Source organism: Oreochromis niloticus, linkage group LG7 (genome assembly GCF_001858045.2).
Source record: "Oreochromis niloticus isolate F11D_XX linkage group LG7, O_niloticus_UMD_NMBU, whole genome shotgun sequence".
Lineage (NCBI taxonomy): Eukaryota > Metazoa > Chordata > Actinopteri > Cichliformes > Cichlidae > Oreochromis > Oreochromis niloticus.
Genome location: NC_031972.2, coordinates 25,155,571 through 25,169,219, shown reverse-complemented (window position 1 = coordinate 25,169,219; position 13,649 = coordinate 25,155,571). Strand labels below are relative to the sequence as shown.

The following is a 13,649-nucleotide window of genomic DNA, read 5'->3' as shown; positions in this document are numbered from 1 at the left end:
GTTCTTTTCACTGACAAAGAGATACACTGAGGATTTTAGGGTTTCTTAATTGTTTAAACATTGAGGTTTGGTCATATATTTGTCGTTATACTGGTCACCAATATTACCTTGCATTAGTACATTGTACATCAGCTGTTTTTTTCACACATTTTCAGTCCAGTCCTTCTATTTGATCATCTATCTATAACAAACTTGGGAAAGAATCAATCTTAATTAGCATTTTTTTTGGGGGGGGGGGTCTACAGTAAATTACGGTGGCCCTGAGAGGCCAAACGGACTGCAACTTAAGAAAACATCAGCAATAAAAAAAAAAAACGCTGCAAAAGCACACAAAACACAACAGAAATAGGAAAAACGACAACGGAAATAGGAAAAACAAAAACAGAAATAGGAAAAAACAGATTTCCAAAAGCACAAGGGAAGTGTTTCTGGGGAGACAATACCCGACGGACCAGGTGCAGGAACCAAAATATACTAAGAATTGCGCTGGGAGACACTTAAAAGAAGTGGAGGATCTATCGGTTTTGTGAGGAAAGAAAAGATGAGAGGTAAGTGTGTTAGCCTAACTATTAGCCTAAAAATCCGTCATCAGTATTATATGAATCATGATAAAACACGCCTACCATGTTTTGGGGTCCTGCAACTGGTCCGTCGGGTTATTGTCTCCCCAGAAACACTTCCCTTGTGCTTTTTCCTACCTCTGTTTTCGTTTTTCCTATTTCTGTTTTCTTTTTTCCTATTTCCCTTGTCGTTTTTCTTGTTCCGTTGCGTTTTTCTTATTGCTGGTGTTTTCTTAAGTTGCAGTCCGTTTGGCCTCTCAGGGTCATCCGTAGTAAATAGATAACACAGGATTTTTGCAAAATGATACCAAAGAGCTATTAGCTGAAAACGGCATATCTTGGCGTGGTATGCAGGGTGTCTTTAACAAATCTGAAGAAACTAGACAGGTGAAGGACAAAAAAAATCTACCTACAGCAGATGAACAGGGGGTCTTTGCAAATATTAACCTTTAAATTCATACAGTTCTAATGAACTTGTATTTCTATGTATGTTTACAAATATTTCAATAAATGACTGAACCTATTTCCAATTTTGCCAGGAAAATGTAAAGAAATGAGGGTACTAAATGTACTATTCAAAATTTACATTTTTTTCTTTGGTAGGGCGTAAGAAATACAAAAACTCAGCCAATATATTGAATAATATTTTTTTCTCAATCACACAATCATTCCTTTCAAATTTATCCAAGCCTCTTTACAGTATCAATGACTTATTGAAGTTTGAATATTGAATAACTTTGATGTCAGAAATAATTGTGGAAACATCCAGATATGTCGTGACCATCTGTACAATTTCCCATTTAAAAAAAAAATTGAGTTTCTAGTTAAGAGTAACTTACTTCTGCTATAAGAAAGCATCCTTATAGCAGAATTTACTGGAACTCAACAGAATTCAGTAGAAAAACTTCTGAGTGCTTCACGTCATTAAAGTTGCTCCCCACGTGTCCCTTGCGTCATCACTTAAAAAAAATTAAGGACGTAGCCGGGACACGGTGGTTGTTGTTGTTGTTGTTACACTATCGTCCACAGGAGCAGGAGTGATATTTTGATGCATCATATCCCCTTTTGTGTTCTGTTGGCTGTCACACAGGTATTGAGATCCCACATAAATCTCGTGAGGCGGCTGAATATAAAGAGCAACACTGTCTGTGGCTCCTCAAACACGGCTAGCATTAGCTAGCGGGTCTCACTGTCACAGCAGAGCTAACCAGCTAGTTGCTTAGCAGTTATGGAGTGGCTGGGCAACGCAGACTCACTTCACCACAGCGAAGAGCCCAGCAGTGAGCCACTTTCAACGGCCGGGGGCTTTAGTGGTCTTTACCCTCACCAAAAGGTAAGGCCTTACTTAAGTTATCTCATTCCAGAGGTGCTTAACGGCATGCTAACAAGCAGTACTGTTGGAGATAGCTGGAGTGTGCCAACTTATTATAGCATGTTGTAACATTTTCTTTTATTCTGTAGCACAGTTTCCACCCTACACAACAGCGGAATATTTTACCAGTTAGTTTAGTGTTAAATGTCAGTGTTCACGCTGCTAACCCGCAATTGTGCAATAACTATTCCACTTTAGCTCATGCTTATAGGGTAATCAGATTACTCGCTGCGTCATTATCTTGTCAGTACACCACTGAAATCAGGGTTGGGAAGAAATACCCCCTAGGTGGGATGGTTGATGGGATCAGAGGCCATAACGGGAAGTACCCCCCCCACCCCTCCCGACTTGCGCGCACTGACAGCTGTGTGTGATTACTAGCTAGCAGAGAAGGCATGCGAGCACTGGTGAAGTGGAAACAAGCGTTTATTTATTTTTAACCCTCATGCTCCACCTTAAACTAAACGCAGCTTGACTGTGGTCGTGAAAGCTTAAAAGCTAATGAACTACATTTAGTGTGTGATGCAGAGTCATCCCTCAGTTTTTAGGTGATCACCTCATTTACCACTCGGAGTCATTTCATGGTAAATTGTAAATGGACTAGTTCTTATATAGCTCTACTTGAGCACTTAAAGAGCTTTATACAACTTGCTTCATTCACCCACACAAACACTATTTTTGTACACCTAAGTGCCTTCTCTCTGCGCACACATTCATACTCCGATGAATCCATGGTAGAGCAACTTGGGGTTCGGTATCTTGCCATGCAGACTAGATCGAACCATCAACCCTCTGGTTAGTAGAAGAACTGTTCTACCTCCTGATCTACTGCCACCCCAGAAAAGATGTGTTCAGAATAACTTTCTCATGAATATGTTGCTAAATTTCAAACTTGGCATAAAGATTTTGGGCTTTGATTGAAGTGCACAACCTCTTAAATTTTATTCATTTATTCTATTGCTAACAAGTGCTAGCTGATTTTTTTTTTTTTTTAACAGTAGTCATTTGCTTTCCATTTACCTCAAACCAGCCAACATCATCAAACCTCTGTGACTGTCCCATGGCATCGCTATGCCAGAGTCAGCAGCGCTGTGTGAAGGCCTCGATCGTCTCAAGTTGGAGATTAGCTGAGGCGCAGGATCAGTTATGCTCTTTAGGAGTCCACAGCTCTGAGTCGCTGGAGCAAGAGCGTGCTCGGACTCAGGCCTGCCCCACAGAGCTCACGCACAATGAGGAGGAGTGGCGCCGCAAGGAGAGCATGCTGAGAGTTCAGGAACCCAGCCGGAGTCCTGTATTTGGAGCTAGTTGGGATGTTTTTGATAAGGCAAGTTTGCCAACCAACAAGATAATAACACTGCAAAACGAACATATAGAAGCACTGTGTTCTGTGCCAACATTTTAAGACCTTGTTTCTTTCTATTTCAGAGTATCATCAATGTCCAGCATCAGGCTGCAGAAATGGACCAGGACAAGTGCAAGACATTTCTCCAGAAATACGAACAAGAGCTCAGGCATTTTGGTAAGTGAGACAAAACATCATCAATTAGCAAGTCGGTTTGTGGCTTTAACGTTGCTGCAGTGTTTAGTAGGATTGTTTCTGTGGCGTAAAGGGAAAGGATGTCCTCATTTAGTTTTCATGTGTAAACTCAAATAAGTTTTAAGCTGCCTGCATAGTGACATTCCAACAATTTCATTGCAGGACACACTTCTTTAAATAGATCTTATAAAGTTGGATATTAACTTTGTTGCTTGTCGTCTACGTGATAATAATATCTGAATTATGGACTACGGCCTTGTTTGTGTGCTGCTGGGAAACAAGCTTGCTGGCATCACAGCAGTGGTTATCAACGCTCACATAAAAAGGGGCATTTCATGCCTAATATGGTTTTTCCTCTGCACATAATGATCCCTATGAGTGGTGCCCATTTCAGTCAGAGATGTTAACAGATGATAATGATGAAATGGGGATAAAAATATGTGAAGAACAATTCGAGTTAATTATTTTAATGCTGAGTTCAGTCTCAGTGCTCCTGTTTATTTGAAACATTACGGCTGCACATTAGAGCTCTGAAACTTTAAAACTGGATACATTTAAACATTAGTGCCTACTTTCTCACAGCGCAATAAAGGAGATGTGGAAATCGCTTTAGTTTGTCAGCAGATCACAGTGAAATTAATTATTTATTTATTTTTAATGAATAACTGTTTGTGGTTTGTGTTCTGCATTAAAGTAGCTGCATTTCCAGCAGTGTGAAACAGACTTAGCAGGACATTAGAACCAAGGATAAAAACAAGTACACATTTTCTGCCCCAAATGAACAGGCTACATGCACATTCCAGTGACAATACAGTGCACAGCTGGCAAAATAAAAGAATTGGTGAAAACTTCCAAATCATTTTAAACTGAAACTCTGTACTAACAACAGCAAAGCAGAAAAGAGATCAGGTGTTGATTACTGTGTTAAAGAAATAACTGCATGTGTTACAAATATTTAAAAGTCGTAAGTTTCCATAATTAATCTTGTACTTAGTTATTTTTTTGCCTTTCTCAGGTATGCTGCGAAGATGGGATGACAGTCAGCGATTCCTTGCAGCCATGCCTCAGCTTATCTGTGAGGAAACGGCAAACTACTTAATTCTGTGGTGCATGAGTCTACAGCAAGAAGGGGTAATATGCCAGCAGAGTAGGCCTGGTGTTACTTTATCACTTCATTATAGTCAACATCTCATCAAGTGACTAAAAACAGTTTATCCTATAAACAGCATAATACAGTTTTTGTATATGTGGGTCATAACTCTGTGGGTCATGTAATTCCCAAATGCTAAGAAACGGAGCCAGTGGAGGTGTCCTGAGTAGTCGATATGTAAGATAAGATATAAAGAGAGAGATATATATATATTTATTTATGGCCCACATGAGTTTTAAACTAATGCATTGCCTCCAATGGACCATGCAAAGTGTAGATTTCAGCACAAATGAAATGCTGTGGTATGACCTTAAGAGAGCTGTGCATAAACGAATGCTTGGAAACTGAAGCAGTGTTGTGTGGGGGACAAAATTTCTCCATAGTGAGAGACTGATAAAGATGTACAGAAAATGATTGCATCAGATTATTGGTGCTAAAGGTGATCCTGTAAGCTACTGAATGGGACATAGCTAGCTTTTGGATAGTCCTATAGAACCTTTTTTTTTTTTTCACTATATCACTCTATATAAAATAACCCAAAGAGGATAGATGTTAATTATTAAAAATCAGTATTTCTAACAATTCTTTAACCAGTGAATTAAAAGGTAACTTAAAAAAAGTAAATTTGGGTCAGTTTCAAGGTAAAGAACTTACAAAGAGGGCATGGTGAGAAAACCAGAGACATCACACCAGCTTTTCCTTCTTGTGTTCTGCAGAAAGAAGCGTTGATGGAGCAGGTGGCACACCAAGCTGTAGTGATGCAGTTCATTCTGGAGATGGCTTCAAACTCTCAGCAGGACCCTCGAGGCTGCTTCAGACAGTTCTTTCATAAAGCCAAAGTAAGAGAAACTCATCTTATCATTGATGTGTATGAATGTTGTGCATCTTATTATGGCTTTCATAGTGTTGCATGCTAAAATAATTTAGCTTGGTTTTCTAGAGATAATAATAAAAAGGCCATCATATACTAGCTTTCAGAGTGCAACAATGTCTCAGACATGTTGTTTTCCCAGGAAGGACAAGACGTCTACTTAGAGGTCTTCCATAAAGAACTCGAGGCCTTCAAACAGAGAGTTAAAGATTACACAGACAAATGTAGAGGTCATTTGTCCAACACTGAGCAGCAGAATGTCGGCACAAACTGCATACTCGACCCCAAAGAAGCAACAGTACCTTCAGTAAGTGCTCTTAAGTTTGTACCAGCAAGTCTTGTACCTCAATGCATTTACCACTTACAGAAGTGAGATGGCACTGTTGAGCTTGTTTTGATATAAATAAGGAAGTAACTAGTTTTGGCTTTTCTTGGTGGTGATCATCCCAGAGGGATGTGTCTGTGGTTTCTTTTGTTTGTAAATGATGACAGCACTACAGTGTGGACACAGCTGCAAAAAGGTAAACTTTACCTCAAAACAAAAAGCTGGGCTTTATCGTGTTAACGTTACCTGTAAAACCAGAAGTGGCCAACACATTTACTGACAGTTGCTGCTTGACCTCTTCAGCACAGCAGAAACCTGAGAGGACATCCTCAGTCTTATCTTAGGAGGCGATCGTGGCTCAAGAGTTGGGCGTTCGCCTTGTAATCGGAAGGTTGCCGGTTCGAGCCCTGGCTTGGACAGTCTCGGTCGTTGTGTCCTTGGGCCAGACACTTCACCCGTTGCCTACTGGTGGTGGTCAGAGGGCCCGGTGGCGCCAGTGTTCGGCAGCCTCGCCTCTGTCAGTGCGCCCCAGGGTGGCTGTGGCTACAATGTAGCCTGCCATCACCAGTGTGTGAATGTGTGCGTGAATGGGTGGATGACTGGATATGTAAAGCGCTTTGGGGTCCTTAGGGACCAGTAAGGCGCTATATAAATACAGGCCATTTATTTACCATTTAGTTTGATCAAATCAGTCAGATCTCTTTTTTTTTTTTCTTCTTCTTTTTTTTTCAGTTTGCTCTAATTAAGAATAACTTTGAAAAAAGGAAGTTTTCAGATTCAATTTTAATTATGGGAAAATGGGAAAATCTCCTTAAAATATACTTTAGCCATTAAATTATTTTTTTCCAGTTATATTCCCTTATTTTAAAAAAAACCTATTTCATAAATTATTCCCTCTAAAAACTTATACTTTAGCATGTTTGTTTACTAAATACATACAATAGATTAACAAAGAATATTTGCACATTTGGAAATATAAATCTAAAAATAATGTAGTATATTTTAGCATATAAATTTAAATAAAAAAAACTGAAATAATTCACTGGTGTTTCCAAAACTATTCTAAACCTTACTTTAGTCTTTTGTAAAACCCTCTTGGGCAGTAATTATAGCTTTCTTTATGAGCAAGTCACTACAAGCTTTGCACACATGGGTTAGGCAACTTATCCCATTCTCCCGAGCTCAACCTCACTGTTAGATTCAGTAGGAAACATCTGTAAACTCACATCTTCAGATCTCTGTATAGATTTTTGTATTTTTGTATTTTTTTTTTTGGTAAGGGGCATCAGGTGCACCACTCAGTGACAGTTCAACTAGCAAACAGCAAACACAATAATGGGGTGGCTTTGAAACAAGCTTCTGATTTTATTTAGCTGCATTTATCTCTGTCAGATCTGAGCATTCTGGTTGTCTTTGCTGCTGAGAAGCAGGCCCTTAGCATTATGCTGCCACCACCCTGCTTCATGTGCTCAGTCATGCGTTTTATCTGAGCATGGCTTCCTTCTACTCACTCTATCATAAAGGCTTAAGTGAAGGTGTGTTGGGGGGAATGGTCATCCTCCCATCTCTGCTGGGAAGCTTCTGAATTTCTGTTAAGCTATGAGACACGGATTGTAGCTCTGAACTCGTCCACACATCACGTGACAGAAGTGCATGTGAGAATAGAAATGTTTCATCGAGTTGATCAAACATTGGTCATCAGTATTTAACCTATGAGTTCCCAAGTCTGTCTAATGTCTGATCACACTGATGTATGACCCCATCTCCCTGACCAATCCCATAGTTGCCTGGTTACTCAGTGTGTGGGAAAAACAGTAATATTAGTAGGAGTCCTGGAGGCTTTATACTCCCTTTTTTGATATTGTACTCCTGGGATGACTTTTTAAAAAATTTCTGTCCTGATTAGATGCACATGTTACAAACATTTCTAAGAATGTGTTTCAGGTTGTCTACGTGAATGTGTATTTATGAGAAACACAGCAGTTTTATCCATTTAAAATTAAAACAAAGAAACTTGTAGAGTCAAAAAGAAAAGAAAAAAACAGAGTAGGGGTCTGAACTTTGTGAAGCCACTGTAGATGAAGCTCTGTTATGTAACAAATGTGTTACAGTGTGACCAAAAGATCAGTAAAGATGTGTGTCTCACATAAATTAAGTCTTTGATATTGTAAACCAATTACAGACGTAAAAATATTTGGACTTGTGGAAACGATTTCAACATTCAGAGTAATCCAAGTGTAGAAATTGCTAAATGGGATATAGCACAGGGTAAATGTGTGGGGTGCAGTACAACAGGCCTTTTTGTAAGCCTGAGAGAATGTGCTGTCGCCCCTCTGTTGGCCTCTCAGCTGGACTGGCTGCCAAACCTCAACTCTAAAGGGGGGGAAAAAGTTTTAGGAGGATGTAGCCTGTTGAAACTGAAACTGGTTCTGCTTTTGGATTGTTGCAGTTTTTTCTTCTAACATCTTGCTTAACTTAAATTTTGAAATCTGACCATATATGGAATATTACTTACAACACATGTTTGTTTAATTCTAATTTGTTTTAATTGAACAAAACATGTTGATAAAACTAAAGAACAAATAATTAAAATAGATAAATATTTAAAATATCAAACTGCAGTTAAAGAGCCTTTAACTAAGCCACAGTAGACTTATCTCTCAGCTCTGTTTGAGTCTAATTTTAATTTTGGTTTGCACTCGACAGTGTTCATCTGTGATGGTTTTCTGATTTCTGGTGACCACTTTCTGTCTTTGCATTTCATCACCAGGTGGCAGAGTTTCCTATGAAGCGCTGTGTAGAAGCTGGACTTTGGACAAGCACAGGGAGGTGGACAAAGGACGACACTACAGAAACGGAAGACATGCGCATGATGGAGACGTCTTAGAGGATTCAGCCCCGCCCCCTGCTTTTCTAATATCGTCATCATAATCTCTCCGTTTAGGAACCATCTGAGTTGTTTATACAGCAGACTAGGCTAAAAACACCATCATAGAGCAGGAATAAACAGACATTCAGTCTTTTATTCCACAGTTTTCAGTAGAAAGCCCGCAGAAAGTAAGTTTGTGCCAATGGCAAACGTTTCTCAGTGCGGCTGTTAGCATGTGGGCGTGGTTGGCCTCTGGCAAGCGGGTTTCTTGGAGTGTCTTTTGCCAGCTTAAATGCATGTTGTGCCATAACTGTTGTTTTTACAGTTGGAGGTATTGCATTCTTAGAGCTATTTCTCTCAGAAAAGAGAAATATCCTCACTAAAAAGCAGAACAGAATTCATCCAGACAACACAATGAATACTTAACCAGTAAAGTCTCTGGATAAAAATCACTTTGGTAGCAAATCCACTGCTTAAAGTATGACAGAGGTCAGGGGTCACGAAGAGTACTCTTTAAAAAATCATGTCAAGTCTGAGGAGAGTAACTGATGAAAATTAGTGTCCTTGCACCCTCTGAAGTACAAGAAGATTCAGTTGGAACCAAACAGTATTGCAAATCTTGTAACTGTAATGCTGCTGTTCTGGTAAACAGTAACAACTGCAAACAAACAAAAAAAGGTGGGGAGTGTTTTGCGGGTGTGACCTGAATTATTTGATTTTAATCGTGAGGAGGAAAACAAACCTACCTGTGATTAGGAACAAAGCATGTTTGAAATGGAGGGAGAGTTTCTGAGTTATCAATAGAGTGTCATAGGGCTTCAGTTTGTGAGATATGCAGCTTTATTATACATTTTTAAAATTTTCAATGCATAACATACAACCAGAGCTACTGACTTTATGCTAGTGTGCAAAGAGCAGTTGGAGTGAATAAGAATAATTTCTGAATCTGTAGTGTGATGTAACATTTTGGTATACCAGCCATCAACATATTCAAAGTCTAAGCCAAGTTAAAGCTCTGAAAGTCCCTATTTTTTTTAGTCAGTTTCTTCTTGTAAGACCCTTTCAGCTTTCAGATTGATCTTCATATAAAGAGACTGCACACAAATTTCACAGTTCTTTGAGGCTGATTATGGGAAAGGATGAACAATGCAGTATGTGTGGGTGGCAGGGTAGTTGTCTGACTCAGTCCAAATCAGCAGTCAGAATGGATGATTCAGGATGATGGCTTAAGGTGTAATTTGTTTTCATTTCTATCATACAGTTGCAGTTTCATTGCCTGATTGTTTCTTTTTGAGCCAGAAAGGCCATCGTGAGTGGTCTGTCTCATTGCTTTAAATAGGCCAAGAGGACGTGTTAAGCTCATTTCCAGCTCTGTTTGAACTGTTAAACTGGGCATTTGTGCAGCCCATCAATTCGTCCTCTTTGTGAAGCAGGAGGTTTCGGCTCTGCTCCTTACAAAGGCCCTTATTGGCTGCTCCTCATTTGAATAGTAGATGGGTGGGGCCTCTGTGTTCACAACTAGAGTCTTATGCCTAAACCTTGTTAAGGGAAAGAAATGCTTTTATTGATATCAAACAGAGACAAGAGTCAGGAAAAACTTGCTAATGTGAGTATTCAGAGTAGTGGAGCCTCTTTTGGGTATGGTTAATATGTTCATCCAACTTTCTAACAGCATGTACAACAGAAAATCATGAAAAACATCATGGGTTCAGGTGATCTGACAACACTCAGATTATACATGCACTATAGCTGTGGATATCATTGTGGCCTTAAATCTTTTGCTTTGAACACTGTGTGTGGTGCGACAGGTTCGGAGGACTAAAGCACATTATAGCTTCAGAACAGCATATGTGATGGGAGAAAGAGGATGGTTTAATTGTTCTGTTTTCCTAGAAGTATTCCTTAGTGTTGTCTGGAGAAGCTTAAACACAGCACAGTTTGTAAGGATAAAAAAAGGAAGCGCTTCGTCCATTAAGAGACATCCATGCTAGTCTGGTGTTATGTGGATAAATTAACTGCAGATAAGTGATAAAAATCACTCAAATGCAACATAATACCTACGCTGAGCCGTAATACAAGCTCACCAGATGTTAAATTACAACTGACTATCTACTGTGTGTTCACAAAAAAAGTATTTGTTTTGCACTTAACAGCTTTGGGATTTCCTGTGACAAAAATAAGAGTCTCAGGACGATAGGCGGTGATTAATTTAAGTTGAATATTGAGTAAAATAGCATGCTTCATAGTATGTGAGTCGGTATAATAATTCTGTGATAATAAAGCACTCAGCTTTTGATGCAAATAATATTACAATGCTGTCCTTTTTTAGAAAGGCAAAATCCGCCCAGTTTTGGTGTTGAGTGTAATTGTCAATTAACCACATCCGGTTATTGTCCGGATCATGACGTGAGACGTAAAGAGGACACTACATTACTCGGTAACTAATCGTCAGCTGAGTTTCGCTCCTTTGTCTTGCTCTCACGTAATCAGAGTCTGCATTTCAACCCGAACACTTCAAATCCGACCAAAATCTTTCTACATTTGTTTTGTGCATTTTATTTGTGTCTGCTTCGATGATGCGCCAGAGAATAACTACACTTTCTTCACCAGCCTGGCATCCATACTCGTTTCCTGAAACCAAGTTGCAACCAACTGTTTCCTTTCATAAGTGCTTTGTACAGACTTTTGTCTGTGGTGAGTTGGTTAAAGTTCTTCACTCTGGGATGATCGACACCAGAGCTGAAGGAAAGACGCCTGTATTGAGGATGTGAGAAAAAGGGCTGAGCTCTCAAAAAAAAAAAAAAAGACACTTTTCACTGTATGTGTGTTTGCAGAAAGGAGCTCTCTGCATCTGAATGTGTCCTGCACTTTGTTTCTTTTGTAAAACGGACAAATACAAAGGGGTGGGGTGTTGACAGCTTTTGCTTTGTAATTTCGTCTCATCCTGCATTCTAAATGTATATCACCTTTCTGTTCTTGGTCAGCAAAAAAACGGATTAGAAATTATGAATGCATTTTTGTGAGTTGCGTGACATTTTGTTTTTGCTTTTGTATTCGGTTTCTATCAGCCTTGGGGTTTTTTTTTTTGTTGTTTGTTTAAGTTTCAACTTTCTTTCACAATGCTTTTCATTATTTAACAAAACAAAAACATTGTAGACATTTGCTCAGTAAGACATTTGCTGCAGTGTGTGGATGTAGAAATATCATGTGTATTAAATACAGTTCAGACTTAGAGCTGCTTCATGATGCATTGATGATTCTGCTTCACAGCTATCGTTGTCATTTAATAATGATCGCTCCCACCCCCACCCTAAAAAGTAGTCTTTTAGTATATTAAGTAACATACACACACTCAATGCTGTTAATAAATATATATGTTCTCAGCAGTGAACTTAGATGTGGACATAAATATTTTCTTTTGCTCCACAAAGACTACTTAACTATGAAAAATAATTGGCTAAGGCTTGCTGAACTCAGCCTGTGGCCACTGGTGTGTCGACTTCCCAGGTTACAGTGAGTTGTGAGTTTAGTCACTAGCTCCCATCACATTTACAGTGACTTGTCCTAGAGAAAGAAAAGAAAACTTCAAATATAAAACCAGCACTTGATGTCTTTTGGGACCTACAGTGGTTAAGTCCTTACAGGGAAGCTCCACTAAGTTTGCACATCATAGTTTGTTGTCAGGTCTTGAGGAGTACTAATACATATGTAAAATAAAATTTTATAAAGCTTTCTGTGGCTCCAGAGTGAGCTTTGTGAAGTCCAGTAAATATTTAGACAGTCAATTGTGGTTGAAGACAAGAATGAAGGAAAGAAAGAGGAGGTTGGAGTGGAAAGATGTGAGCTTGCCAGACGTCTGTGCCTTGCTCGTCTTGCTGCAGGCTAGAAACTCATAATACTGACTGCTGTTAGCATAGCACAGCCAAATTTAATGCCAACCTGACAGACGAGTTGCACAGTGGGTACTGTCGATGCCGGGGTTTGACTTGTTCTTTAAACTTTCCACATTCATTGTTCTTTTTAGTTGTTTAGGAGCAAAATGGAGCTTGGCTTTACCTAATTTAAAGGTCTCCTACTGTGCAACATAATTAAGGCCTCTTTTTTTTGTATTCATACCTTTGAAGCTTTAAAATGAACTTACAGCTTGGAAAATTTTTTCTTAAATATTGTAAAATGAGACAAGATAAATGAAGTCACAGGAAGAGTTGGGAAAAGTTTAAATTTATATATTGAATGTCTTCCTATCAACATGCAAACAAGAAAACAGAAACACTGAGAACCTTACAAGTGATTCAACGAGTCTGCAGAAGTGAACACCCAACACATCACAGATCCATGAGAAGATAAAGCCAGATAGACTTGTGGAAGAATGGGAGAAATCATAAAACGTGTGAAAGGGAAAACTACCCTTTCTACCCTTGCCAAAGCATCTCAGATATAGGCTGCTCCAAAACCAAACACTTAGGCTACGTTCACACTGCAGGCGAAAGCGCATCAAATCCGATTTTTTTGACCCTATGCGACCCATATCCGATCATGGTATGACAGTGTGAACGGCACAAATCCGATATTTTCAAATCCGATCTGGGTCACTTTCGTATGTGGTCCTGAATCCGATACATATCCGATGTTTTAGAAAGCGACTGCTGTGTGAACGGTCAAGTCGCATTAAATCCGTCTTTTGCGTCACTGACACAAGACAGACGCCAATTATCAGCGCCGGAGAAGCGCCCGATAGGACATCGCGAACGATTTCTTGCCATCCGGCTGTGGCGTGTCCAGCGGGGTGGCCTGGGGAGGCACAGGCCACCCCCCAACCAGACTGGCCACCCCAGGTGCCACCCCGAAGCCAAAACAATAAAATCCAATGAAATATCAAATGTACGATTATGTTTTCACAGTGAAGCTCAGATATCCGAGTGTAAGTGAATGCAGCATCGGCTATGAGGATCATGTTAGCAAAGG

General features: G+C 39.5%; 2 protein-coding genes across 4 annotated transcripts in view; one reads left to right on the top strand and one right to left on the bottom strand.

The window, feature by feature from the left end:
- Nucleotides 1–664, bottom strand: part of exd3 (exonuclease 3'-5' domain containing 3) — a 45,450-nt gene extending 44,786 nt beyond the window's left edge. Inside the window, exon 1 of one of the 2 annotated variants that reach the window (XM_019361164.2) lies at nucleotides 624–664. The gene's annotated coding sequence lies outside the window, so the exon portion shown is untranslated. The remainder of the gene's footprint in view (nucleotides 1–623) is intronic. The other variant, XM_013270810.3, reaches the window with a different exon arrangement.
- Nucleotides 665–1,513: 849 nt separating this feature from the next.
- cdc37l1 (cell division cycle 37-like 1) lies at nucleotides 1,514–11,916 on the top strand. Of its 2 annotated transcripts, none has more exons than XM_003444411.4 (7): nucleotides 1,514–1,893; nucleotides 2,963–3,256; nucleotides 3,358–3,451; nucleotides 4,485–4,600; nucleotides 5,336–5,458; nucleotides 5,633–5,797; nucleotides 8,586–11,916. In XM_003444411.4, the coding sequence occupies exons 1-7, from the start codon at nucleotides 1,789–1,791 to the stop codon at nucleotides 8,700–8,702; spliced, it is 1,014 nt and encodes a 337-aa protein (XP_003444459.1). In that variant the 5' UTR covers nucleotides 1,514–1,788; the 3' UTR covers nucleotides 8,703–11,916. The 2 variants fall into 2 exon arrangements, with proteins under 2 accessions (XP_003444459.1, XP_013126300.1); XM_013270846.3 differs by having other exon boundaries at nucleotides 2,931–3,256.
- Nucleotides 11,917–13,649: the final 1,733 nt, after the last annotated feature.

Coding starts and splice junctions, on each gene's coding strand:
- cdc37l1 (XM_003444411.4), top strand. CDS start 1,789: ATGGAGTGGCTGGGCAACGCAGACTCACTTCACCACAGCGAAGAGCCC. Junction 1,894..2,962: donor GTCTTTACCCTCACCAAAAG/GTAAGGCCTTAC, acceptor ACCTCAAACCAG/CCAACATCATCAAACCTCTG. Junction 3,257..3,357: donor GTTGGGATGTTTTTGATAAG/GCAAGTTTGCCA, acceptor TTTCTATTTCAG/AGTATCATCAATGTCCAGCA.